We start from the raw sequence: 25,405 nt of genomic DNA on the forward strand, positions 1-25,405 counted from the left end.
AAATTATGGGATATGCTATTAAAAGCAAAACCATGTCCAAATAGAACATTTTTTTCCACAGTTTTTCATATGGCACTGGCAGCTCTTAATACTGTATGAGGCTGTGAATACTGTATGAAGCTACAGTTCAGTGGGGAGTCAAACCTTTAAATGTTTCATGCCAACAGCTGCACCTCTCTCCCTGGACTCCTTCCTTGCCTTGCCTGCGCACATGCTCAGAAAGCGGAGCACACTTACGTCTGGGTACAGCACAGTCATTAGCATTATTTCATAAGGATCCCATCCTTCTTCAAAGCTGAAGGGAGCTCTGGCACTGTGAATCAGAGGCCAGCAATTTTTCTGGGTGACATTGGGCAATCACTTTCTCTTGGCCTAGCCTACCTCACAGGGTGGTTGTGGTGACAGAAAGAGTAGGGGGAGAACCATGTAAGCCTTCTTGGAGGAAGCATGGGATACAAATGTAATAAAATTAATGCATATCCACCAACTGAATGGACTGTAGCAACAGCAGGTGGGCCCACTAAGTGCACTGTGTCCAAGCCCCCGCTGCCTTGTTTGTTCACTGGAATCTGCTATTTAGATGATTTCATAGAGTTCCTGCTTGATTGTTACGGCTGAGCACATTTTGTTTGTCACATACACTTCTCTCACCCCTTTCCTCCAAGGCGCCTGGCAACATAAATGGTTATTTCTCAGATTTTATCCTGTGAAGCAGTTCACCTGAGGAACAGGATGCTGCCTTATGTCAAGTGTAAACAGCTCAGTCCTGTTTACACCCGGAGGAAGGAACCTCTGGTCCTCCAGATGTTTCTGGATGACCTCTCCTTTCATCTTTGACCACTAGGGGTAACAAGAGTTGGCAATCCAACAATAGCTGGAGGGCCACCCCTAGTCTACACAGACTAGCAGCAGCAGTTTCCAGTGGTTTGGGGCAGGAGCCTTTTCTACCAGCCCTGCCTGGAGATGGGACCTTCTTAATGGAAAGCATGTGCTCTGCCGTGCAGCCTCCGTCTCTCTGTTGAGGCGCGAGGTCACTCAGGGGGGGTTGAATCAGGTTCATGTTTGAATCTGGGTTTCTCCAGTCCTACCTAGGCACTCTTAACCGCCATTCATTTATGTCAATTCAACGTCAACTTTTAACCTATGTTTTTAAAATGGAACTGAGGTGAATTAACATTACCTGCAAATTCAGACGAGCAGCAAGTCCCACGCCCAACTGCTGAAGGCAGGGAACCTGGCGCAGACAACGGGCTCTGCCTCACCTTCCCCCATTTAATAGGGGGAGCGGACTTCTGCTTTTCCGGCTTGAGGTTTTAAATCTTATCCTGAGATTTAGTATTGTGTTCCTCACATGCCCCTGCTGCTATTTTGTTTCTCCTGCTGAAGGCACACATCTAATACAAATGCAATTTTGGAACTAAAAATGCTATTTATAGATAACCTTGGCTTCAAATGTTAAGCCAGACAGCCATTGAAGCAGGATCTGGTCTTAGTGAACAAACATTCCTGATAGCCTAGCCTATACAATAAAAAGAATACAGCTCCTCTAACTTACGCAAATCTTTTGAGTTACAACCTGCAGTTGTGGTCAAAGTGCACCACAACAGCACTGCCTCTTCATTACATAAGCCGTGTTTCAGGCGTTGTTTGAGACGTGCCAGAAAGAATCTGAGGTGTGTTTGCCAGACACATTGGGAAATGGCAGGTCACACCCAGGTCCACTGTCCCCCTGATTTGAGCTGTGAGCTTCATATTGTTCCAGCCATGTGACACAGCACTTGACTGTTGCTTTGGTTATGGTTAAAAACCTTAAATCCTGTGACTCTAATTTTACTTACCCTCAGATTTATTTAGCAAATATATCAGTTTGAAGGCACAGTGCATGTGTACATCCCCCTGCTTATTTGAATACTAACCAAAGAACTCAGAGTAATGATTTATTTTCCTCACAACGTATGAAGCAAATTAGCCATATGAGGTAAATTAAGCCAAAGAGACTTGCTCAGAGCCACTACCTTACTCTGGCATTGAGAGATGGTATAACTCCCCTTGTGTTTTGATACAGGGCTTTTGGCAAGTCTGTGGGGGTTCCAGCCATGTATCTGGGTCCCAGAAAGAGGAGAAAGTAGGCGGTCACCTCCACGCTTATTTAAACACTTGTACCCCAGGACCCTGTACTAGATTAGATGACATTGGTTCATGGCCATAGGAATGCCCACTGTTTTCAAATGGCTCTAGTATGCACAACTGGATCCTGCCACAAAAGGTTGCAGTGTGACGCATTCCTGCTGGGCATTTGTGTCAGCCATGCCCACCTCCACAACAACTCATTTCACCATCCTCCACCCAGCCAGTCACATTCTATGATCATGTGCAGTCCTAATAACTGGACTGTTTTATTTATTTGTTTGTTTTTATTGGAACATAATGTACAGTATAAATATACCTGCTAAAACATTATTTAGACAGGCCTACCCAGATGCTGAGAAAGTTGAGGTGATAGTATTTTAATTTTTGTATGTTTTAATGTAGGCTTGTAAAATTTTCTTGATTTCATTGTCTTATCTTTGGGGTTATTTACAACCAAGTGGTGTATAACCACCACTTCACTATAAGGAAACCTCCAAGCCTCCCTCCAGTTGAATATACTTTCTGGCTACTTTGTGTGTGTGGTAAAAATGGGTTATTTCCCTTCATATCACCCTTGAATGCTCCCATATGCGAAGTTAAAACTCCCTGCAAAGAGACAATGAGCAGATCATGGATGGAGAAAGCTGTACATCAGATCTCCACTGCTGCTATTTCAGCTTTCTAATCTGAATTTGCTATTTCCTTGTACTCTGATCATATTTGCTGAAAACTGTGTATCAGAGATCCTTAAAACTCTGCTCCTAGAGTTGCTCAAAGCTGAGCCAAAGAAGTTAAAAACAACATCTCCATAGTGGAAAACTTGGATACTGCCAACAGCTGTTTGTGTGTATCAGGTATCAGGACTGCCAGGCCTAGTTCTGGACAGCTTAGAAACAGTTGCTATGGCAACTAAATAGAGAGAAGAGGACGTGGAAGAAAAAACACCTTGTGCTACTTTACAACAGAGTGCACAGAAAGAAAGCTGTGTACAAAGTAAACATAAAAGAGGTTCTCTTTAGGTGCTTCAACTGTATGAAAAGCTAGGTTATGCTTAACAGTGGCGTCGGTCAAGACACCCTAGCAACAACAGTGCTAAAAAAGGCAGACGGCAACACCAAAGTAGGATACTAGTTTATATGTATATGTGCACATTTAGATTATATTTCTAGTTAAGTTACAATGTTTCTATCTACCAGGTGGTCTTTGTGCCTGCTAGGTTTGCTTTAGAGACCCTACTGCAGAGGGGCGTCTTCCCCTTCTTAGGGTTCATTATCTTTTCCTGGTCCTGAACTGGACAGCCCTTCCAACAGAGGATGACCCTATTCAAAGTAGTCCAGCTGATCATCCTGACTTATAAACAAACTGTGGTTTACAGCTGCTTTCTTTTTCAGTCCAGTCCAAAAGTGCAGAAAACTTTGTTTTGCACAAATAGAGTTTATACCTAGTACTGGCCCCAATCTGCTTTCTGGACCCGCAATCAATCTGCTTTAGTAAGTGGCATCTACATCCAGTGCACACTGAATTCTGGATTTCTGAAAAGTTAATATTTTGGAAGAAGTTGCAGAATAAATTATGATATATAAAGGTGATTTGAGGACTGGACAAAACTCTTCATTTTTTATAGGTTGTGTCCAATGCTAGTCCTACTCAGAGTAAACTGATTGAAATCCATGGACTTAAGTTACTTGTGTCCACCGATTTCAGAAGATCTCCTCTGAGTAGGATTAGCACTGGCTACAAACCTATGTCTCAACATTTGGAAGCCTCCCACACACAATTTTTGTTTTTCAACTACAAACATAGTGTGAACTTTACCTATTTTCTCAAATACTGGAGAGTGCACCCACTGGGACCAGTAAGATGACAATCCAGTAAACTCAGTTTAAGAGGTCATTTTGAGTATTCTGTCATGCTAAACAAACCATTGGCTGATACAGACCACCATGTTGGGGAGATAAGCTACTTCAAAGGCAGTTCTCACTTCATCTGCATATATCTTTCTTCTGCTTTCAGACTGTTGAGAAGAGGAGGAGGAAGTAGAAGAGATGGAATCCAGAGGCAAAACCCACCTCAAACTGAAGACCAAGATGAACAATGCCTTGTGAGTACATAGATTGGTTTCAATTTATCTTGGCCATATTATTATTATTATTATTATTATTATTATTATTATTAACAACAACAACAACAACAACAACAACAATAATGTTGTTATTATTTTATTATTTATACCCCGCCCCTCTGGCTGGTTTCCCCATACTACATATCTATGCTACATATGTGAATGGCCTATGTTTAGACTCTCAAACTGTGCTCCAGAACATTTTCCTTATTATTTAGAAACTGTGTCTTGCTTTTCAAGTTCACTGCCACAGAATTGCAACCCTGTACACCTGTATAAATGCTCCCCTCCCAGCTAGATGAATTGAACTTTTCAACTCCAGGGCTGTATTCAGAGAGCTTTATGTAGTGCAAACTTAACTGTGCTGAGTTAACGTTACAGCTTGGAAGGAGGAATGTAGGTGGGTCAGATCATGGTCAAAATAGCAAGCACCCTATATATTCAAAGGTGAAAGGAGCTGAATGTCTGACCTTGAAGTGTGCACTGATTTCCTTTCCACCAAGACAGTCCCTTGCCCTTTGTGAACAGAATGTGAACTTTACCTCTAGGGGATTGTTCTTAAACTGCAGTCTCACCAAGCTGACTCAGAGTTGTCTGTCAAATGCTGACAGGGGTCTGGCAGCAAATACATCAAGCTCTCAAGAGATCAGCCAGACTAAATGGGGGCTTTGTAAGGTTTCCTATAAGCCTCTGGGCTAAAGCATCCAGAGAGAACTGGAAAAGGTGGGTAGAACTTTTAAAACATTTGCTTGTATGTATTAAAACCTTTATACCCTGCCCTTCTGGTGCAAAGCACCTCTCAGGGCACCTTACAACAACAATTAAAATTACAACTTTAGAGTGTTTAATTGGTAGCTATTTAAAGTCAAGCATACAACCCAAGGGCTTCTGGGTATTATACTGTAGCAGCTGTGCCAAAAACACACAGCTGAGGTTAAGCAGGGACGTTGAGGGATTTGGAATATGTTGACTGTGTACTGGAGTTTACAAAAAGGCACAAAGGATTTTAGTTAAGAGTGTGTAGCAAAGATGGTGAACCTCAGACCCAGGGGCTAAATGTGGCCCTCTAAGCCTTTTGATCCAACCCTCAGGATTCTCTCAGATCTGATCCCCTCACCAGTCAACTGGCTGGAATGTCTGCCCAGCCTAGTACAAAGCACCAGAGCTAAGTAATGGAGCGTATTTCTAGTGCTGGCATAAATAATTCTGGGTAATGTGTAACACTGAGGCTGGGCAGACCCAGTGGGATTTTGGGAGGCAAAGGACTCAGCTATACAGGGCCAAATAAAAAGTTTTAAGTGAGTTTTAATATACAATGTGACACTAGATGGTAATGGTGAGCCTTATGGAAAATTCAATGTATTTTTAAAAACCCTTTTTAAAAAAGCATTTTCAGAATGGTTTTTATATGTGTGTAGATTCCACCAAAGCAAACAAGGTGGAAGGACTTAGTAAGATGACTGATAAATGCATACCCTAGTATCTTGTTATATAGGGTGTCTCATTATAGCTTAGTTAGTTAGAGTGCGGTGCTGATAGCACCAAGGTGGCAGGTTTGATCTCCATAAGGGACAGCTGCATATCTCTGCACTGCAGGGGGTTGGACTAGATGATCCTCAGGGTCCCTTCCAACTCAAGGATTCTTTGATAAAAACTCTCTGTGCAGCTCCCAACCAGTAAAAACAACACATATCTGAACCTGCAACAACAAAATTAAAGCAGCAGAATGGTAAAGCAACAGGAATTGGAGAATAAAAGAAAAGAAAGGATAGATAAAATCAGATATGAATGATGTTTAAAAAGCTCTAGGAAGAATAAAAGATACCAAAATGGCATTAAGCGTAGGCACCATCCAGATCTCCCTAGGCAGCACAATTCAAAGGCAGGAAGCTGCAACTGAAAAGGCCTCTCACTTGTTCCTTCAGACCAAGGGCCTCCATCAATGCTATCAACACAGGAACAGCTACATGCAGTATTATTACAGTATTATTAATTGAATTTATATACCGCAGTAGAGACTAGTCCATGAGAGCGAACAGGGCACCGCCCCACCAGCCTCAGTCTGCCAGCCACAACCATACCATACATTTAAAGCACCCTGATACTGCTTTAACAGTCATGGCCTCACCCCAAAGAATCCTGGGAACAGTAGTTCATTAACAGTTCTGAAAGTAGTCAGGAGACACACCCACCCTGAGCTACAATTCCCAGTTCTTGGGGTCTGCCTCAGGTGCCAAAATGTCTTGGGCCGGCCCTGTCACCAGACATACGTGCAACTGTGGCAAGGCTTTCCCTTGGTCCAGAAGGGAGCTGCCACAACAGCCTCAACTGGGGGCAGGAGGCCACCAACTTGGGGAGGCTGTAGAGAAGAACTGGAAATTTTAATGGCAAATAAGGCTACCAACAGCTACTAACTATGACTGCTATGCTCTGCCTCCATAGTCAGAGGCAGTAATGCTTCTGAAGACCAGTTATAGGAAACCACAAGGTGGGCCACCAGCTCCATGGTCAGACAAGCCCACAGTACTTTGTCTTGTTGGGATTGCACTTCAGTTAGGAAACTGTGATTGTTAATCTGTGGAAAGTCAGCAAAACTGGATGGTAAATAATGCATTTCTTAATGCATTACAGATGAATCAGATAATTTCTAGAAGCTTTCTCTCTAGGGTTGCCTGAAATTCTGCCCTCCCCACCATACTCCCTCAGCATACCTCCCTGTTTGGCCTGTGGTTGTTGCAGTGCTCAGGACAAAGCAACACAGAATCTTGCATTTGAGTTTGGAGTTATCTGCCTGGAACAAGGACGATTAACAAGCAGGGCAGATGGGGAATCTTTGGGGATAAGATCAAGAGGCTTATATCAGGGATACATGGAAACAGAACAAACTGCATTTTAATTACAGCTGTGATAAAAGCAGAAGGCAGCGCAGGGGGAGGGGAATTCAGCCCCTGTATTTGGTCAAATCCAGCTTTTAACTTGGAGCTGAAACTGCATTGGTGACGTGTGTGTGTGTTCCCTTTCAGCTCAGCCAAATGCCAGCTTCTTCAGAACCCCCAAGAAACTGTAGGATGGGTTGTAGTTTTTAAGCAATTTGGACAGGTGGTAGATAAGTGCCCATTACATAGGGCCAAATGAGAGGATACACGATTTACACAATTGGAAGTTCTGTAAATAGCTTTTGGGGAGAAAATATATATTTCCGATAAAGGTAAAGGTACCCCTGACCATTGGGTCCAGTCGCAGACCCAATGGGGTTGCGGTGCTCATCTTGCTCTATAGGCCGAGGGAGCCGGCGTTTGTCCGCAGACAGTTTTTTCTGGGTCATGTGGCCAGCATGACTAAGCCGCTTCTGGCGAAACCAGAGCAGCGCATAGAAACGCCGTTTACCTTCCTGCCAGAGTGGTACCTATTTAGCTACTTGCACTTTGACATGCTTTCGAACTGCTAGGTTGGCAGGAGCAGGGACCGAGCAATGGGAGCTCACCCCATCGCAGGGATTCGAACCGCTGACCTTCTGATCAGCAAGCCCTAGGCTCTGTAGTTTAACCCACAATGCCACCTATGCCTCTTGACTATGAAGCAGCAGAACATGGGAAGGTGCCTTACGCCGGCTCCCTCGGCCAATAAAGCGAGATGAGCGCTGCAACCCCAGAGTCAGTCACAACTGGACCTAATGGTCAAGGGTCCCTTTACCTTTTTAGGTACACATACTTGTGAATCACATGTACACAAACACTGTATTCCTGACTGTTCAAAAGAAATCTTAATGTGTTGCGCACCAATTTGACACACACATACCACCTAAGGCATCTAAATGTACAGCCCAAGTATCTGCAGCAAGGAAACCTTCCTGCATACAGTATGAAGGAGCTAGTCACCATAGACTTGCTCACACATTGATTCAGTTGGGAGAGCATTTCCTGTTACTAGGACTTAAGTCAACATGCTATCAGAGTCTCCCTTATCCTATTCCAGCATGCTAATTCAATGTCTGTTCTGAGTGGACATGGTAAGAGTTGGTGCTGTCAGTGTGTCTATTACATCATTATTATATACACCACTACTTTCAATTCATATCTCCATTTTGTGCCAAATCCATCCGCATGTGCTTTACATAGGAACTTACAATGTTTTAGAAGGTTGCATCACACTTTTCAGATTTAATCAATCCAAGTTTAATAAGGTCTGTGTTACGTACTGAGAGAGCTTTTAGTTTTGGAAATTCAATCATTGCTAAGAGAGACCAAGAGCAGCAATATATTTTGAATCATTTGCTTCCCTGTTTTCCCCTAAGCCCAGTTCCTCCTCTTATACCCCTTGGCTTCCTTTCTTCTCTTTCAATATTTAGGTTGCCTCATTGTGATTTTTTTTCCTACACATTTCAAACATGAGTCCAACCCCTGCCAAGGAATGGTGATCCAATATTATTCTGCAGCCAGGATGATGTAAATTGCGTAATTCCTTTGTACTTGCTACGTTTAAAGCCCTGTCCCGGCCCTTCATTACCTTCAGACATTATATGATTGTGGAGAAGCAGGAAGTGCACAGCACTTTCTTCTTGCTGTGTGGCTTGTGCCAGGCTTTCAAAGGAGCTTGAGAGGCAGAGGAACACAAACTGGGTCCACATGTACAGAGTGGGCATCTCCCACATGCAAATGCCTTTTGGCAACATTCCACTGGCTGGTAAAAACAGAGAGTGCAGCTCATGTTTTGCTTGCTCTCAAGAGTCATGTGTTTAATGGCGGTAGGTCATGCACATTCACATTTTGTAATATATGAATAGAACTATATTAGAGGAGCAGGGGGCATGGGACAAAGCATTCTGCCTGCTTCTCGCCATCTGCTGCTTGAGGCAGACATCTCACTCTACCTAATGGTTGGGCCAGCGCTGCAGACTTGCTCAGTAGAGATGCCAACTTTCCACCCACCCCTTTCTAGCTGTGCTTCAAATTGCAGCCTGATGATGTGCAGATTAGCAGATGGCAGTGCTTATCTCCCTGCTGTGAAAAGCTTCTCCTGCTGATTTCTGCACATCTGCCAGTACAACAAGCCCAAGAGCAGGCCAGAAGGATTTGGGGTTAGTTTGGTTTCAGGGAGGGGCTGTTTCTGGTCAGCTGGGAATCCTACTTCTTAGTGTCAGAGATGGCACCTTCAGGTAGTTCTCTAAATTCTTGAGTTTGGTATACACAGAGTTAAGTGTTGTAGAAAACGGATTGTTTTGGTGCAGAATGTGCATTTTCTGCTGCCTATCATGGCAAAGGGGACTAAACTGGGTGAGCATGTAGAACCAGAGGCTTAATCTAGGATGTATCAGTGTGGAGAGGGACAATTCTTTCACCCTGCTAGGCCTGGACCCTGGATGGAGCCCCACCTGGCCAACCCCTAGTATACCCCTGTGCAAAACTGTGCTTTGTGGAGCTAACAGAGCATAGCTGGAATAGCTGTAACTCCGTTTTCTTCATCTCCCCCTCTTCCCAGTAGCAGTATTTCCTCCTCCTCTCCTTACTGTACTCCTCGGCGCCTCCTACTGGGAAAAGAAAGAGGGGAAATGCCAGCCCCCAGCTCTGGTGTTGTCCTCTAGCAGTTAACATGGAGCGAGAATTGTTTTGACCCAAGTCACAATTGTGCTATTGTTTTGCACCAGGCAGGGGTCCAGTCCGGAATGAGGCTAGCGGCGAAAGCTGCCAGGAACTCTTTATGCCACAATTAAGCACCTGCTACGAAAGGAGTAAAATAAGCCAAATCATGCGGCTGGCAAGCGAGCTTTTATGCGTCCCTTCCCCCGTGACCCTGTCGGAGAAGGAAGCTAAAACCTGCGTCTCAGCTGCCTGCAGATTTCACTCCAGCCCAATGCAGGGAAATAAACAGCTTGGGGCTTGAAGCCGGTGGCCTCGGTGCTGGCGGGCTTGGCTGGGGAGCCGGCATTCCGAAACCCAACACAGCCCTCCAGGACCGCCGCCCCCGCCGAGGAAGTGCTATGGAGAGAGAGATCCCCGTCTTACGAGTCCGGTGAGAAAGGGGGCCGGGGGCTGGCGGGGAGGGAAGGGAAGGGAGGGGCGCGCGGGCCGGAGGCCGAGGCTGCTGTGCCCGGACTGCAAAGGGGCGCAGGGAGGGAGGGAGATGCTGCCGGAGCGCTGACGCGAATTGACGCGCCTTTGCATCAGCGCCGGCCCTTGGAGCGGCTCGGAAGGGCCGCGGCTCCGCTGATCCTAACAGGAAGAGAGCAGGGACAAGTTTATTTTGGTTATGCATGGAGGGGGGGGGGGGACGAGCCTTGAGTGAGGACAATGAGGGATCACATGATCTCAAGATGCTGGATCGCAGCAGCTGGTCTTGGCTGCGGCGGAGCTGGGGCGCTGATCCGCCTCCCATTGGTCAGGCTCCAGTGATGACTTGAGCTTTTCGTCTCTGTCCTCATCCTGCGGGGAGGAGGGGGCGGGAAGGGCAGCAAAGCAACGCCAGGATGGAAGAAGTCGAGTGGGGCGGGCTGGACACACAGCAGAGCTTTGTCGGGGGGTGTAGAGGGCTGCAAGAGAACCCGTCCCGCCGGCTGTGTGCTTGAGGCCAGGGCGCGCAGGGGAGCAGAGGAGACTGGTCCAGACTTTTGCTAGAGGTGAAGTATAGGGTGGGTGCTCCTTAGCCCACATACATTCTGTGGACTTGTGGGGAGAGACCATAGCTGAGTGGCAGCGCAGAGTGCCCCAGGTTCAGCCCCTGATTCCCAGGCATCTCCAGGTGAAAAGGGAGCAGGTGATGGGTTGAGAGAGAGCTCTGCAAGAGACACTGGAGAGCTGTTAACTATCAGGGTTTATGAAATCTGACCTGGTATAAGGCCATGGAGGTGAGATAAAGCTGTCTGGACCAGGCCCTGGTAAAAGAAGGCCAGCCTTGCAAAATACAGCCAGCCATGCACTCCGTTTGTGCAAAGGAACCAACCAGACATATATTTTGCTTTTGAATCTTGTGTGGTTCTGTTGCATTGGGAAGGAAGGAATATGTGCCACTTGTTCCTCTGTCAGACATCCCTAGAGCCCAAGGCTACTGCAGGCAGAAACTTAGTGTCTTGTTTTGTCAGTGCCCAGAGGAGACATAAGAAGGGGCAGAGAGAGAAAAGTCACTCCTGCAGCTTCCTTGAAAAGAAATGGTATCTCAGATCTGCATAACTTGGCATGCAATTAGCTTCAGATGACAATACTGGCCCTGATCCACTTACTATGTGACTTGCAATTGTTGGAAAGTACACACCCTTCTTTGCAATGGCCATAGTATGGGAGGGGGAGCTGGTCTCTCTGTAGAGCTGAAGGCAGAATCCTTGGATGTGGAGTGTTCATTCTCCACTGAGCTCAATAAGTTTTTTGAGTGCTCTCTGGTGTGCATTATGATAGAACCTTTAGTATGACAGAATTACAAGCCTGGTAGATGAAGGGAACGCAGTGGATGTAGCCTACCTTGATTTCAGCAAGGCATTTGACAAGGTGCCCCATGATATTCTTGTAAAGAAGCTGGTAAAATGCGGTCTTGACTATGCTACCACTCAGTGGATTTGTCACTGGCTGACGGACCGAACCCAAAGGGTGCTCATCAATGGTTCCTCTTCATGCTGGAGAAGAGTGACTAGTGGGGTGCCACAGGGTTCTGTCTTGGGCCCGGTCTTATTCAACATCTTTATCAACGACTTGGATGATGGACTCAAGGGCATCCTGATCAAATTTGCAGATGACGCCAAACTGGGAGGGGTGGCTAACACCCCAGAGGACAGGATCACACTTCAAAACGACCTTGACAGATTAGAGAACTGGGCCAAAACAAACAAGATTAATTTTAACAGAGAGAAATGTAAAGTATTGCACTTGGGCAAAAAAAAATGAGAGGCACAAATACAAGATGGGTGACACCTGGCTTGAGAGCAGTACATGTGAAAAGGATCTAGGAGTCTTGGTTGACCAGAAACTTGACATGAGCCAACAGTGTGACGCGGCAGCTAAAAAAGCCAATGCAATTCTGGGCTGCATCAATAGGAGTATAGCATCTAGATCAAGGGAAGTAATAGTGCCACTGTATTCTGCTCTGGTCAGACCTCACCTGGAGCACTGTGTCCAGTTCTGGGCACCACAGTTCAAGAAGGACACTGACAAACTGGAACGTGTCCAGAGGAGGGCAACCAAAATGGTCAAAGGCCATTTTGGAACGGCTAAGGGAGCTGGGCATGTTTAGCCTGGAGAAGAGGAGGTTAAGGGGTGATATGATAGCCATGTTCAAATATATAAAAGGATGTCACATAGAGGAGGGAGAAAGGTTGTTTTCTGCTGCTCCAGAGAAGCGGACACGGAGCAATGGATCCAAACTACAAGAAAGAAGATTCCACCTAAACATTAGGAAGAACTTCCTGACAGTAAGAGCTGTTTGACAGTGGAATTTGCTGCCAAGGAGTGTGGTGGAGTCTCCTACTTTGGAGGTCTTTAAGCAGAGGCTTGACAACCATATGTCAGGAGTGCTCTGATGGTGTTTCCTGCTTGGCAGGGGGTTGGACTCGATGGCCCTTGTGGTCTCTTCCAACTCTAGGATTCTATGATTCTTTGATTCTATGATTCTATGAAGTCAAACTGACTGGGAACATATGAAGAATGGGTAGGTACAAACTAGATACCAGAAACATCCGTTAGAAAAAGTGAAGAGGGCATTGGGAAGGCTTGAGAGAAGCATTTTTACTGGACACTGTCAAGCTAAGGCATAAAAACCTTTCCCCCTTTCATAGGTGCTCAGTATCAGGGACAGCAAACAGGCAAAGGAGGTGGATAGATGAGGGGATGGGCAGGTGAAGACTGATGAAGAAACAATAAATGGATATAAAGAAAACTGGCTTCTTTATGTATCTGATTGTATAATGCAAGGGTAACAATTACATAAGGAGCTGGAAGAAAGTAGAAAACTGCATATACCTACCGAATATCCTTGATTTCATCTCAGGTCTGAAGTTGCCCCCCTGTGCCTGTTTACCATTGCACTCTCTCTATTTGAGGGCTGTTTTTGTTTTTGCCATATTCATCTTGATCTACCTGCGACCTTGTCTAGACCATTTGGGCACATCTAACATCTAGGCTGGATGTTCTTAACTCCCCTCTCCTTCCCAGGGTATCCATGTCAATAGCAGAACTAGGCTTTTCTAAGCCCCAGCAGCCCCCTTGGGACGCTCCAGCCCTACAGGAATTCCTGAACTTAGGGAAGGGCTTTTGCTATTGTATAATTCTGCCCCCCCCTCCAATTTAACAGAGCTTGATGTTAGGTAACTGTGGTACACGAAGCTTTTCTTCTTATTGTTTCTGCCCTGCTCGCTCCTAAAGAGCCTCTGCTGCCTTCCACATAAATTGGGGCGGAGAGTGATGAGAAAGGGATGAATGGCCCAGGATGTATAGAAGGGGAAAGGTGCGGGGGGGGGGGAGAGAGAAATGTACAGGGTTGAGGGACGTTGCAGCAGGGCGGGAAGCCCAGAGGGACGTGTGTGGTAAGAGCGGCTGCTTGAGCTGCATCCCTCCTCCTCCCGCCCCCCCCAAGCCCGTGGCCAGAGCCCCCTCCCCGGAAGGCCCGGCCGGCGCGCCGCCTGGCCCCTCTTTTGCCCGCTTTCGGCCAATGAGCGGCGGCGGGGCTGCGGGGCGGAGCTTGCGCGGCGCTCCCGGGAGGGGGCTCTCCCTTTTTGTGAATGAAAATAGGCGGTGGGCGAGTCTCCGCGCAGGACTGCAGTTGGCGCCCCGCTGCCGCTCAGTCGCCCCGCGGCGCCAGGGAGGAGGAGGGCGGAGCACCGCCGGCCGAGGAGGGGGCGCAGCCGGCCTGGGGCGAGGAAGATGCTGCTGAGGAAGAGGCAGCGGCTGCCGAGGCCGCGCGAAGGGGCGCATCCGCTCGGGGGCCGAGGCGGACTGTTCGGTCAGAGCATCTGAGCCGGAGGATTAAGCATCCCGCCCGGCAGAGCAGGATCCGAGCTGGGCGCTCGTGACCGCCACCATCATGTCTCCGGGGAAGAGGTCGGCTCTTTCCGCTGCAAATTGCCCCTTCATATGTGTTGGCGTAAGTAAAGCGACCCCCGCGGGACTCCCTCGGCCTCCCTTCAGTTATTGCGGGCGCAGAGGGTCGGGCCAGGGTCGAGGGTCCGCTTTGCCATTAGGGTCAATAGTGCCGATTTTAGGTGGGGTCGGTGAAAGCGAAAGGGGAGCCGCGTTTCCGCAGGTGTGCGCGGGTGAGAGACTCCAGGCGCGCACAGACTGCACGAGCCTCTCCCAAGAGCACCGCGTCCTCCCGGCGCTGTTCTTGGGGAAATGGGTTCAGACCCAGAGGCTCGCCTGGAGAGCGGCTTCTCTTCAAGGCTGCGCGCTTTCCTTGGGTCTCTGTGGGTAGTTGCTGCACTGCCAAAAAGGGAAACAAACAAGCGGAGTGGTCGCGCTGCTCTGGCGGGACTGGGGTGGGATTTGCAAAAAAGGAAAACAAAGCAAAAGCGAGCAGGGTGGAGAGAGCTCTGTTCTGCTCCCAGGGCAGGCTTGGCCAGGAGATCTTTCATTGCATAAACCTTTTCGCAGTGTGTGTACGTATCGGGTTTCTCTCTTCCTTCAAACAAGCCAGCTGCTCGTGCAGCCTCCTGTACTTTGATGTGCTTGTAATGTGGAAGAAATGTGCAGTGTGCTTAGAGAGTAATGTAGAGTGTGTGTGTGTGTGCACGAGCGCATATGGGTAGACATAAATAAACACGTATTTGGGCCCCACTCGGCTTCGTTTGCGAAAGCATCGCTCCTATTAAGCTTTACCTCTTCAATCTTCATTAGCATAATTTTGCAGAATAGGCACTGATCGTAATCTGCAGAGTTCTTTGACCATGCATCCCTTCCTGGTCTCTGGGGGGGGGGGTGTTCAAGCCCGCCCACCCTTCTTCCTCTACAACCCCCCCTCCCGGAAATGCTCCGTAACCAAGGGATATTTTTACTAATTATTTTTGTTGCGCTGTTTTTCCCGGTCCCCCATTTTGTGTTTTGTGAAATGAGACTGAGTGGGGTGGGGGCACATTTAGCCTGTCGGTTGCTAGGAAACAGGTTAGGCTCCCTGAGAGATTCTCTAGTTTCCTTGGCAACCGAAGACTGGGGCAGCTTGCGAGGAACACAATTCTACTCTCTCCGAGAGATAGCGGGCAGATTTGATGGCAAGGAACTGAGGACATGTCACCAAGAGTGGATGGGGTGAGGGACAGAAAAAGGGGGCACATGGCGGAATCAAATGAGCAGGAATGACCAGTAGTCGTCGAAAGACTGCAATTGAAATAAGAGGGGGTTGAGATAAAGGAGATAGGAGGGAGTTGGCAAAGGAGATAAGGCCAGAGAGCGTGTGTGGCAGGAGATGTGCTGGGAGGGAGGGGAGCATCTGGATGTGGTGGCGATTACAGAGCCTAAGTGCAGGTCCTAGAGAACAAAAGCAACTAATGGATTTTGTGCACTCAGACAAAAGAGCTACAGAAATAGACAGGGGCTGAAATGGAGAGGAAGAACGACTTGTTTGATTATCTCTCCTACTGGTGTTGGGATGCTTGGAGAGCAGCTTTCTTTTTAGGGGAGGGAAGTGGAATCATAACAGCAAGGAAGGAGAGGGGGGAGGAAAGAGGAGAGGCACAAAACAACAGTGATAGGATTTGTCTGGGCCAGGATTGTCCCCCCCTAAATGTCACATGGGTGCTAGTTTGCTGACCGCCTCCACAGCTGCTGCTGCTGCTGCTGCTGCAGGAGTTTCACATGGCACTTGCCTTCAGCTGCCTTTATTCCACCTCCCCACGTGTCTTGCGCACTCATTTCGAAATCCGCTCCCACTAGGAGTGAGTTCTTTTAACTGTTAACACACCCAAGGAGCTGACTGTCACGGAGGGAGAGCTTGCTGCTAACGCTCACTTGGGTGAAATGGGTTTGGGGTTCAACACATCCTGTTTTGTGCTTAAGAAATAAGCTGTGAGGCCAAAGCCCACAAGGAGATTTGGGCGCACATGAAAATCTATTCTGCCTCTTGGTTGTGATCACAGGCACTCCAAAGAGAGGCAGCCACTATTCGCACACCAAACAGGAACTGGCCCAATTCTTTCCCTGTTCTAAAATTTGTTCTTTGTTTCAGCAGACTGCATATTTCTGAAGCATATGAGTAACATCTTTATAATACCTATTTATTATTTTCTCCTCCTTTTCTCCAAGGAGTTCAAGGCAGTATGTATGGTTGTTCTGATCAGATTTATTGTATTTCTATGCTGCTATTCATTCAAATGAATTTCAAAGTGGCTTACAAACAATAAATAACAATAGCATTATAGAATATAATAGAACACCACAAATATAGGATAGTGCAGCCCAGGGTCACCCAGTAAGCATGTTAGCTACATAAGGTTTTGAACCCGAGTCTGCCTGGTCCTAGTCCAACACTGCAACCGCTACACTATTTTTGGTTGATACAGTTGCACAGCACAATTTCCTAGCTCTCTTGCTCTTTTCCCCATGGAAGGCTGGATTCTCCAATTCACTGAGAAGCCCTATAAAGGTGTAGTTGAAGAGCTGAGGGTTCTCGGTGCCTCTGGGCCTGAGAATCACAACGCAATGTTATGCAAGTCTACTCCAAAATAAATCCCACTATATTCAATGAGGACCTTGTCTCAGGGAATTGTGTTTGGCTGCAGCCTTAAAATAAGCATGAGGAGGTGCTGGCTGTCCACCTCTTATTGGAATGCCTCAGACAGCATGGCCAATGGTAAGGCGTGATGGGAGCTGCAGTCCAGCAACATCTGGAGAGCCACAGGTTGCCCATCCCTACCTTTAAACCTCAATCAGCTTTCACTCCATTGTTGCATGAAGACAAACTGCCCTTGTTGTCCAGCCTCCTCCTACCCTGGCAGGGTTGCATATCAGGAACTTTAAAGATGAAAGCCTCACAGTGTGTCCACAATGGCAGCACATGTTTGGTTTTTGGTTTTTTTGCTATGCATGTCTTGTGTGTTCACATTTTTATCACAAGTGCTGTTCTGTTGTTCTTGTTAGCATCAACAGGTACCTGAGACTCAGATATTTTAGACCTATTTCTGGGTGGTGCATTGACTACCCTCTGTCTTTTCAGCACTCGCTGGCTGAGAAATTAATTGCATCTTTTTAACTGTATTTTTCTCCCTTGCCCCTTTAACCATTTGGTAATTATCTTTTATAATAATAATAGTAAGAAGATCACTTTGCCACACAATAAATGTACACTTCTTTCTCCATGTACAACACAAAGTCCTCTCACATCTTTTATGGAGGCTGTGCTTCTGCTGTGAATATACCTTAATTCCCTCTTCATGAGAAGATGTTACACTCCCCCCAGATAGCCCATTCATTCCTATTAGTGGTGTTGTGTGGGATGCAGTTCTATGTGTGGCAAGGGCCTTTGTTGACTGTAGCTTGTAATAGCCGTGGTAAAGGTAAAGGGACCCCTGACCATTAGGTCCAGTCGTGGACGACTCTGGGGTTGCAGCACTCATCTCGCTTTACTGGCCGAGGAGCCGGCGTACAGCTTCTGGGTCATGTGGCCAGCATGACTAAGTTGCTTCTGGCGAACCAGCGCACGGAAACGCCGTTTACCCTGCTGCCAGAGTGGTACCTATTTATCTATTTGTACTTGATGTGCATTTGAACTGCTAGGTGGGCAGGAGCTGGGACCAAACAACGGGAGCTCACCACGTTGCGGGGATTCGAACTCCCGACCTTCCGATCAGCAAGCCTTAGGCTCTGTGGTTTAGACCACAGTGCCACCCACGTCCCTTAATATCTGTGGTAGCAGAGAGCAATAAGAATACCTTGGCAAGGAAGCACTTCTGTTGTTAGATGAGTGGAAGTTCTGATCCTGGAGTTCTTGAAGGCAGGATATGGCAGGAAGAAAACCTTGCATTAAGTAAGTTTATCAAATGTGTCAGGCCACAGTTACCTCTCCAGCTCCCCAAATTAGCTCATCTACATGAGATGCTGAAGAAGTTGTCTTATTCTCACAAATTTGATAAAGGGTCCTTGGGTTTACAGCACTGTGAAGGGGAAACTCCAGTTTCCAGGACTCTGGGGGGAGGGGTGGACACCATGGGCATAGCAGCAGCTTTATAATTATAATTATTTGATCAGAAATGTCAGAATCATAGAATTGTGGAATAGTAATGTTGGAAGGGACCACGAGGGTCATCTTGTCCAACCCCCTGCAGTGCAGGAATCTTTTTGCCCAAAGTGGAACTTGAACCCGCAACCCCGAGATTAAGAAATATCCCCAAAAGGTAATGCCATGATTTTAAAACGCATTTCCACTGATCAGGTTGCTGGGGTGGAGGTTGTTGCAGTACAGCTTGGAATTGATGAAAGTGGGCTGAACTATCCAAGCCTTTCCAGAGGCTTTTACCTGTCCGGCCCCTTGGTTAGAAGACTCACAGGCTTCTGCAGGCAGGATCTGATTCTCAGCCAAGGGGAGTTGGCAGCACCCCAGTAAAACTAACAGCCACTCTGATTTATGCAGGCTGGATTGCTGAGTGGTGGTGCTCAGCCTTTCTGTGCAGAAGCCTGCTCTGCACTTCACCTCCAAAGTCCCCCGGATGCAATGAAGGTTGAAGGATTCCCAGTGCTGGCACCATTTTGCCTTTCCTTAAGAACTTTCTGCGTTGTAAATGAGAGGAAAGTACATGGAAAAATCCTCTTTGTACTTTGAGGATAGATGAAGCTGCACCTCTTTAATGTGGATTTTTCTTGTCATTGCTTTTATTGGGGTTTTATATCTTTTTTTTCTCTTTCTTTCTTCCTTCTTTCCTTCCTTCCTTCCTTCCTTCCTTCCTTCCTTCCTTCCTTCCTTCTTTCCTTTCCTTTCCTTTCCTTTCCTTTCCTTTCCTTTCCTTTCCTTTCCTTTCCTTTCCTTGCATTTACACCCCACCTTTCCACCAAAGAGCTCAAGGTGCTCCACCTTCTCCATTTTATCCTCACAACACCCCTGCTAGGTAGGTTAGGTTAAGATACTTTGACTGGCCCAAGGTCACCCAGTGAATTTCATGGCTGAATCAGGTTTGAACCTGGTTCTCCCAGGTCCTAGCCTAACGCTCTAAGCACTGTACTGGCTCATTCTCACTTCTGTACCAACCTAATATTGAAAACACACCAAGAAACTGACTGCATTTGAGGAGAGCACCTCCTCCTCATGTCAGTGTTTTAAATACCCCATCCTGAGCTATGGTGTCGTAATACTGTTTTGAGTAAGACACGGCTTCATTGCATATCTGGACTTCATGTCTGGCAAAATACTCTGCTGAGGATTCATGTCTCTAGTGATTACAAGCTGGCTGTTTGGTTGTGGGCTCCTGTTTTCGGGGTCTGTGTGTCCATACCTGCCACCAAAGGTCTGTAGTTCAAAGCCTGAGTAACTGTTTTGCATGCAGAATGTCCTAGGTTCAGTTTTTGGCATCTCCAGGTAGGAGTGGGAAAAACCTCTCTGGGAAAGCTCTGTTAGTCAGTGCTGACAATACTGCTCAACTTGGTATAAGGTAGCTTTCTATGTTCCTAAAGGATACTGCTAAATATCCATACTCTCCCATGGTAGTGTCCCTGCTTACAGCAACCTGTGTTGGGTCATTCTTCTGTGCTATGATTATCCCCAGCTGGGATAGCTTTGCTGTGAACTGCCCTATCATGGAAAACAAGGAATGAAAAAGTCCAGATGGAAGCCTGAGTCTTGCTGCTTTTTACTGGAAACACTGTAAGATATGCCATCCCAAATGCCAGTTGTTGCTGCCGCTTGGGCAGGTAGGCAGGAGCTTGGCTGCTCTGCAGTTGCCCTGTTATGCCCCAAAGGCTGCTTCTATTATGCAAGTGCATGCACACACGTGTGTGTGTGTGTGTGTGTGTGTGTGTGTGAGAGAGAGAGAGAGAGAGAGAGACTTGTGCAAGCACACATGGTTGTGGAGCAGGGGGGGGGGGATGGTGCTGTGGGTGGAGAGAAGGAAGGGATAAATTCCATGATCATCAGGTGGATCTGGAAGTTTCTTTAACCATTGCTGGAAAGGGAGGGACCAGTGGGTGGGGGAATCTCACATGAACAGGCATGAGAGATAAAAAGGAGGAGGCAGAGGCAGCTAGAATCAAATTGGCAGGGCCTGTGGTCTTATCTGAGGCTAAGGATGCATGCTTCAGAAAGATTGCATTTTAAAGGGACCCTGCTTTGGATGGAGAGGCGTAGAGCTGCCTGGGCTCCAGGGCCCTCATGAAGGCTCTTGTTTGTTGCTCTCTGGGTTGCATCAGTCTGGAGGAGGGCAGCTGTCCAAGTCTTCTGCATCTTGGGAGGCTTGTCATGGGGGGGGGGAGATCCCTTCTTGTTTGTGAGGGACAACCAGGTTGGGGAGCTGGTGCTTGGGGCAAGACTCCCTGCTAGAGGAGATTATTTTGGACACATTTCTGGAGCAGGCCATTCTGTTCAGCTGATGTCTGGAGGGACAAAAAGTCGGACAATGTGGGAATCCTGCTGAATTGGATTTGGGTGAGGTGAGCTTGGCAGAGGAGAAGACCAGGGTTGCTTGTTTTGTACCAGTCTCTACCAAGCCAAAGTGAATTGCCAGAGTGGCCAGGTGGTCCAGTAGCCTCTGCTCATCCTCCTGCCATCAGAAACCAGAAGAATTCAGGGCTTCACACTGGCTTACCTATATCCCATGTGCATTAAAAAGGAAATATCCAGTAGGTCTTATGTCTCAGACATCAAATTTTAATATACTTGTTTGAGGTAATTTCTTTCATGGTTTCCTTGTGTTACTTCATATTTATAAGCTTTTGTTTTGTGTTGGTTGGTTGGACGACATAAACAAATCTAATTTTTTTATTTTGCTCTGAACTCCAGTTTCTGCTTTAGTAAATTTTACCCATGGCAAGATTGGAGGATAAGGCTATCAATGGCTCCTAGACATGACACAGTCAGAATGCCAGTTGCTAGGAAGTCCAGAAGGGGAGAGGGCTCTTGAGGGTTTCCCACAGGCATACTGGTGGGCCACTGTGTGAGAACAGGATAGACTAGATGGCCTGATCCAGAAGGCTGCCTCCCTCCCTCCCTCCCGGGGTGCTCTTTGTTTTGGACTTTACGTCCACTTGTGGAATCTGCTCTTGCTGCACTGTTTTCTCAGTGTGGAATTATTCTGTTTATGAATTGGTATGGAGCAAGGGAGGACAGAACAAAGCACAGCCCTGCAACCCATTGTGAAACAGTGAGTTGGTAAGACTGCTACTGCTGGGTAGTCTTTGTGGTGCTGTAACAGTCAGTAACATGGCATTCCCGGGAGAGTTTCCTACCTTACTTTAAACTCATGGACAGCTGGCCGGAGAAAGAACCCAAACCATGTAAGTATTTCAGAGTCTGGGGGTAATTCCAGACTGTTGCTATTTTGGGGGTAGGAAATTCCAGTCCTGCAATTTTCTCTGGCATAACCAATCTGCTTTCTTCAGAATTAGAGATCATGCAATAAGGAAAGTAAGAGGAAAATGCACTGGAAAGTGTGGGAAAACTATTGCTTGATGTAATACACCATTTGCAAAGTTGTATCACCTCGTCCTAGACTGTGCAAACAAATCAAGATGAATGCTCAACAAACTGTTTGTCTGGTTCTGTTTTTTCTGTGTTTCTTGCTACAGGTCCCAGTTAATGGATTCTGACATGGATTATGAAAGGCCAAACGTAGAAACTATCAAGTGTGTTGTGGTTGGGGACAACGCAGTGGGCAAGACCAGGCTTATTTGTGCCCGTGCTTGTAATGCCACACTGACTCAGTACCAGCTTCTTGCCACCCATGTGCCCACAGTCTGGGCCATTGACCAATATCGTGTTTGCCAGGAGGTGAGTGGTATCTTTGTCAATGGATAAATCACCTAGGAAATCTCACTGGTGGAAAATCAATCCCTGGGCTTATAAGTGACACAAGCAACTGCTTTATACTGAGTCAGACCAACAATCCCCCTAGCCCAGTATTGTCTACAGTGACTGGCAGTGGCTCTCCAGGGTTTCTCCCAACCCCCTAGAGATGCCAGGGATGGAACACTGAATTTTCTGCATGCAAAGCAGATGTTCTACCATTGAGCCACGACCCTTTCCCACCTCCTCACTTTAATCTGGTTAATCCTGGGTTTGAGGAGAATCAGATTCCCTCCAGTGATCAACAGTAATTCTGGGCAAAACATTTTCCCCTGTTCTGTTTTTCTGTGAGGAAGTTTCCTTTTTGAAAATAATAATAATAATAATAATAATAATAATAATAATAATAATAATAATAATAATAATTTGACTCAAGTAATTAATACAGTGCTAATCAAATTGGGCAGCTTCAAAGTTGAGTCTCCCCCCCCCCCCACAATTTCTGTCCATACAGAGCTTGTGTATATATATATATATAATAAACAGAAATGGATAGCTCATTTTTGACATGCTAAAATTAGTAAGCCTTCATTTTTTCCATCTGAAATTTAAACAATGTAAGGGAAGGGCATGTGATTGAATAGCTGTGTCCATACTGTGAGAGTGCAAGCCTACTTAGAAGTAAGTCTCATTGCTTTTAGTAGGCTTACTCCCAGGTAAGTGAATGTAGTATTGCAGCCTAAATTAGGTATATTAAATTTATTTTGCCCTCATCAAATCTTCCATTCAGATACTTCTGATGGGTGGAGTGGGGGAAGCTTTTGAGATTGTGCTCCCGATCAAATTAAATAATTGAAAAGATTTCTGGGGAGGGGGGTGAAATGTGGAGAGAAAAATATTCAGCCTTTTCCTGAAATCCTGCATCACTGCTTATCAGACTGAAAAGCTACTGGGCATTGCAGTCCTCCTAGTCCTTTCTATTCATTTGAAGTATGTAATCTTTTTGCCTTCTCTCAGGTATTGGAGCGCTCTCGAGATGTGGTAGACGATGTTAGTGTGTCCTTGAGGCTTTGGGATACCTTTGGAGACCATCACAAGGACAGGCGCTTTGCTTATGGAAGGTCAATATTGATTATCTGGTGCAGTGCTAATGATGAACCTGGAGCAGACATTCAGTCTTGGCTTAGACGCTCACTGGGTGGTCACGTGCAAGCAAACATGTCTCAGTCTGGTCTATCTTGCAGGATGGTTGTGCCAGTTTCGCCCCTCCTGGAGGGGTGTCCTTCATGGGACCCGCTATACGGTTGTCTTTCATTGCTGTGAGAAAAGCTTTGTGCTTTTTGTGGTGAGACAAAACCTGCTCCCACCTCTCACTTATGCTTTAAAGACCTGGCAATCACTGACAGACTCCTTCAGGGTGGAGATGGGATATGTAATGTGCAAGGGAAACAAAAGGGGAAGCCAGGCCTGATCTCTGACCTGATGGATATGCTTGAAATCCATTACACAAAATTAAAACAATAATCTAAACAAGTGAAACTCAAACCTAATCCATCAACAGGAACACCAGTGCTAAGGAGTAGAGAGCTCAGCCAAGGTAATAGTCTCAACTCTAAAAGGTCAAGGTCAAGGTACCCCTTTAGTCTCAACTCTACTTAGAGATAAAAAGAATTATAATCACACAAAGGCCTTCAGAGCAAATGTCAAGTGGCCTTTGCAAAGTGTTGCAAGTTAGAAATGACAGAGCAGACTGAACCTTCCTAGGAAAAGAGTTCCCATGGATTTGGTGCAAATTTTAAAAAGGCCCTGTCTCAAGAAATCACACCGTGTATTCCAGGCAGTTAGGGAACCTGGAATAGAATGTTGGAGGAAGATCTTAATATGAGGCTAGATTGATATAGCAGGTGATTTCATATTCTACTCCACTGGTGGGGAGGGGAATGTCCTAGCAATATACCAGCCCTTCCTCAAAATACACACTATGTGTTGATATGTAGTAGCAGGCATCTCAGATGGAACAAGTGGAAGATGGGTGGTTACCGAGCCTAAAATATACATAAAAGCCCACTCTTAGGGTTTTACTGTCATGGAGAATTTAACCAAGAAATGAAACTCAAGTGGGCATATGCAGATGAAGGGGTGGGGGCTATGCAAATAGGACCAGGCACATTTTTCAGTGACTCCAGCCAAGTTATCTGGGACAGAGTAAATGCTCTTTTATCTGAGACAACCCCTTGCCATAAACACGGGGGGCTGTTGGGACAGGAAGCAGCTTTAGCCTTTGCCCCAATGTTCTCCCCAGGTTCCTCCCTTAATTTGCTGATACTTAAATTAATGCTTGCCACACACTCCTATGAGAACAAATAGAATTCTCCATTGGGGGAGCAATGTACCACTATGGTGGTAGTGGTAACAATGAGTACAGGGTACACATAGACCCATTACAAACACACACACACACACACACACACGGACAAACACGGACAAACACTTGGAAGGACAGCACTGGATTTGCACCAAACCTTGGGGAAAGTTGGGGTGTGCATTGCACCTGGAGGGACTGGGTGTCATCCTGCAGGGTGCATGCTTGCACCAAGAGGTGCTGACTAATGTAAAGAGAGGGCTTGCAGAGACCAAAGTGATAACTAACTCTTGCCTCCTCTCTGTCCACAGATCTGACGTTGTAGTATTATGCTTCTCCATTGCTAATCCCAACTCCTTACACCATGTGAAGACCATGTGGTACCCAGAGATCAAGCACTTCTGCCCCCGAGCTCCTGTCATCCTTGTAGGCTGCCAGCTTGACCTTCGCTATGCTGACCTGGAAGCAGTAAATCGAGCTAGGCGACCTTTAGCCAGGTACAAAATAACCCAAGGATGGCTTTGGTGGGCTGGGGAAACTAAACTGTGGTTGGGCACCACAGGTGCCACATTTCATAGACGACAGGACTGGGAGTTTGTGGCATTCCCAGGCTAGAGCACAAAGACTCATTCACTTGCCTATGGCACAATGTCAGGTCTGTCCTCCAGTGCTACACTGATACCTGCTCCCTGGCTCAGTAACATGGAAGACAAAGGTGGGGGTGCTAGATTTAGATTTGACTTGTGGCATCATTGTCAGAAAGATTGGCCATCGCTAGTGAGGCCATGGAAGCTGGTCCTTTAGGCCAAATGGGATCCTGTCCCACCAACCTCAGCCAGCCAGGCTGCCTTCTTACTTAGTCTAGGGGCTGACACTGCTTGTCAGTTCCTCCTCCTCAGTCT

The 25,405-nt window shown here is 46.7% G+C and overlaps 1 protein-coding gene across 8 annotated transcripts in view; it reads left to right on the plus strand.

The window, feature by feature from the left end:
• Positions 1 to 25,405, plus strand: part of RHOBTB2 (Rho related BTB domain containing 2) — a 52,011-nt gene that overhangs the window by 17,464 nt on the left and 9,142 nt on the right. For 4 of the 8 annotated variants that reach the window (XM_083480489.1, XM_083480486.1, XM_083480490.1 and 1 more), the window contains exons 2-5: positions 4,144 to 4,231; positions 21,925 to 22,126; positions 23,159 to 23,262; positions 24,815 to 25,000. In XM_083480489.1, the coding sequence (XP_083336615.1) occupies positions 4,176 to 4,231; positions 21,925 to 22,126; positions 23,159 to 23,262; positions 24,815 to 25,000 (548 nt within the window). In that variant the 5' untranslated portion in view covers positions 4,144 to 4,175. Of the gene's footprint in view, positions 1 to 2,760; positions 3,250 to 4,143; positions 4,232 to 9,786; positions 10,262 to 13,848; positions 14,312 to 15,351; positions 15,469 to 21,924; positions 22,127 to 23,158; positions 23,263 to 24,814; positions 25,001 to 25,405 lie in introns of those variants that run through there. The other 4 variants (XM_083480487.1, XM_083480491.1, XM_083480492.1 and 1 more) reach the window with 4 other exon arrangements.

This window comes from Podarcis liolepis, assembly GCF_965112155.1.
Source record: "Podarcis liolepis genome assembly, chromosome: 16".
In the NCBI taxonomy this organism is placed as follows: domain Eukaryota; kingdom Metazoa; phylum Chordata; class Lepidosauria; order Squamata; family Lacertidae; genus Podarcis; species Podarcis liolepis.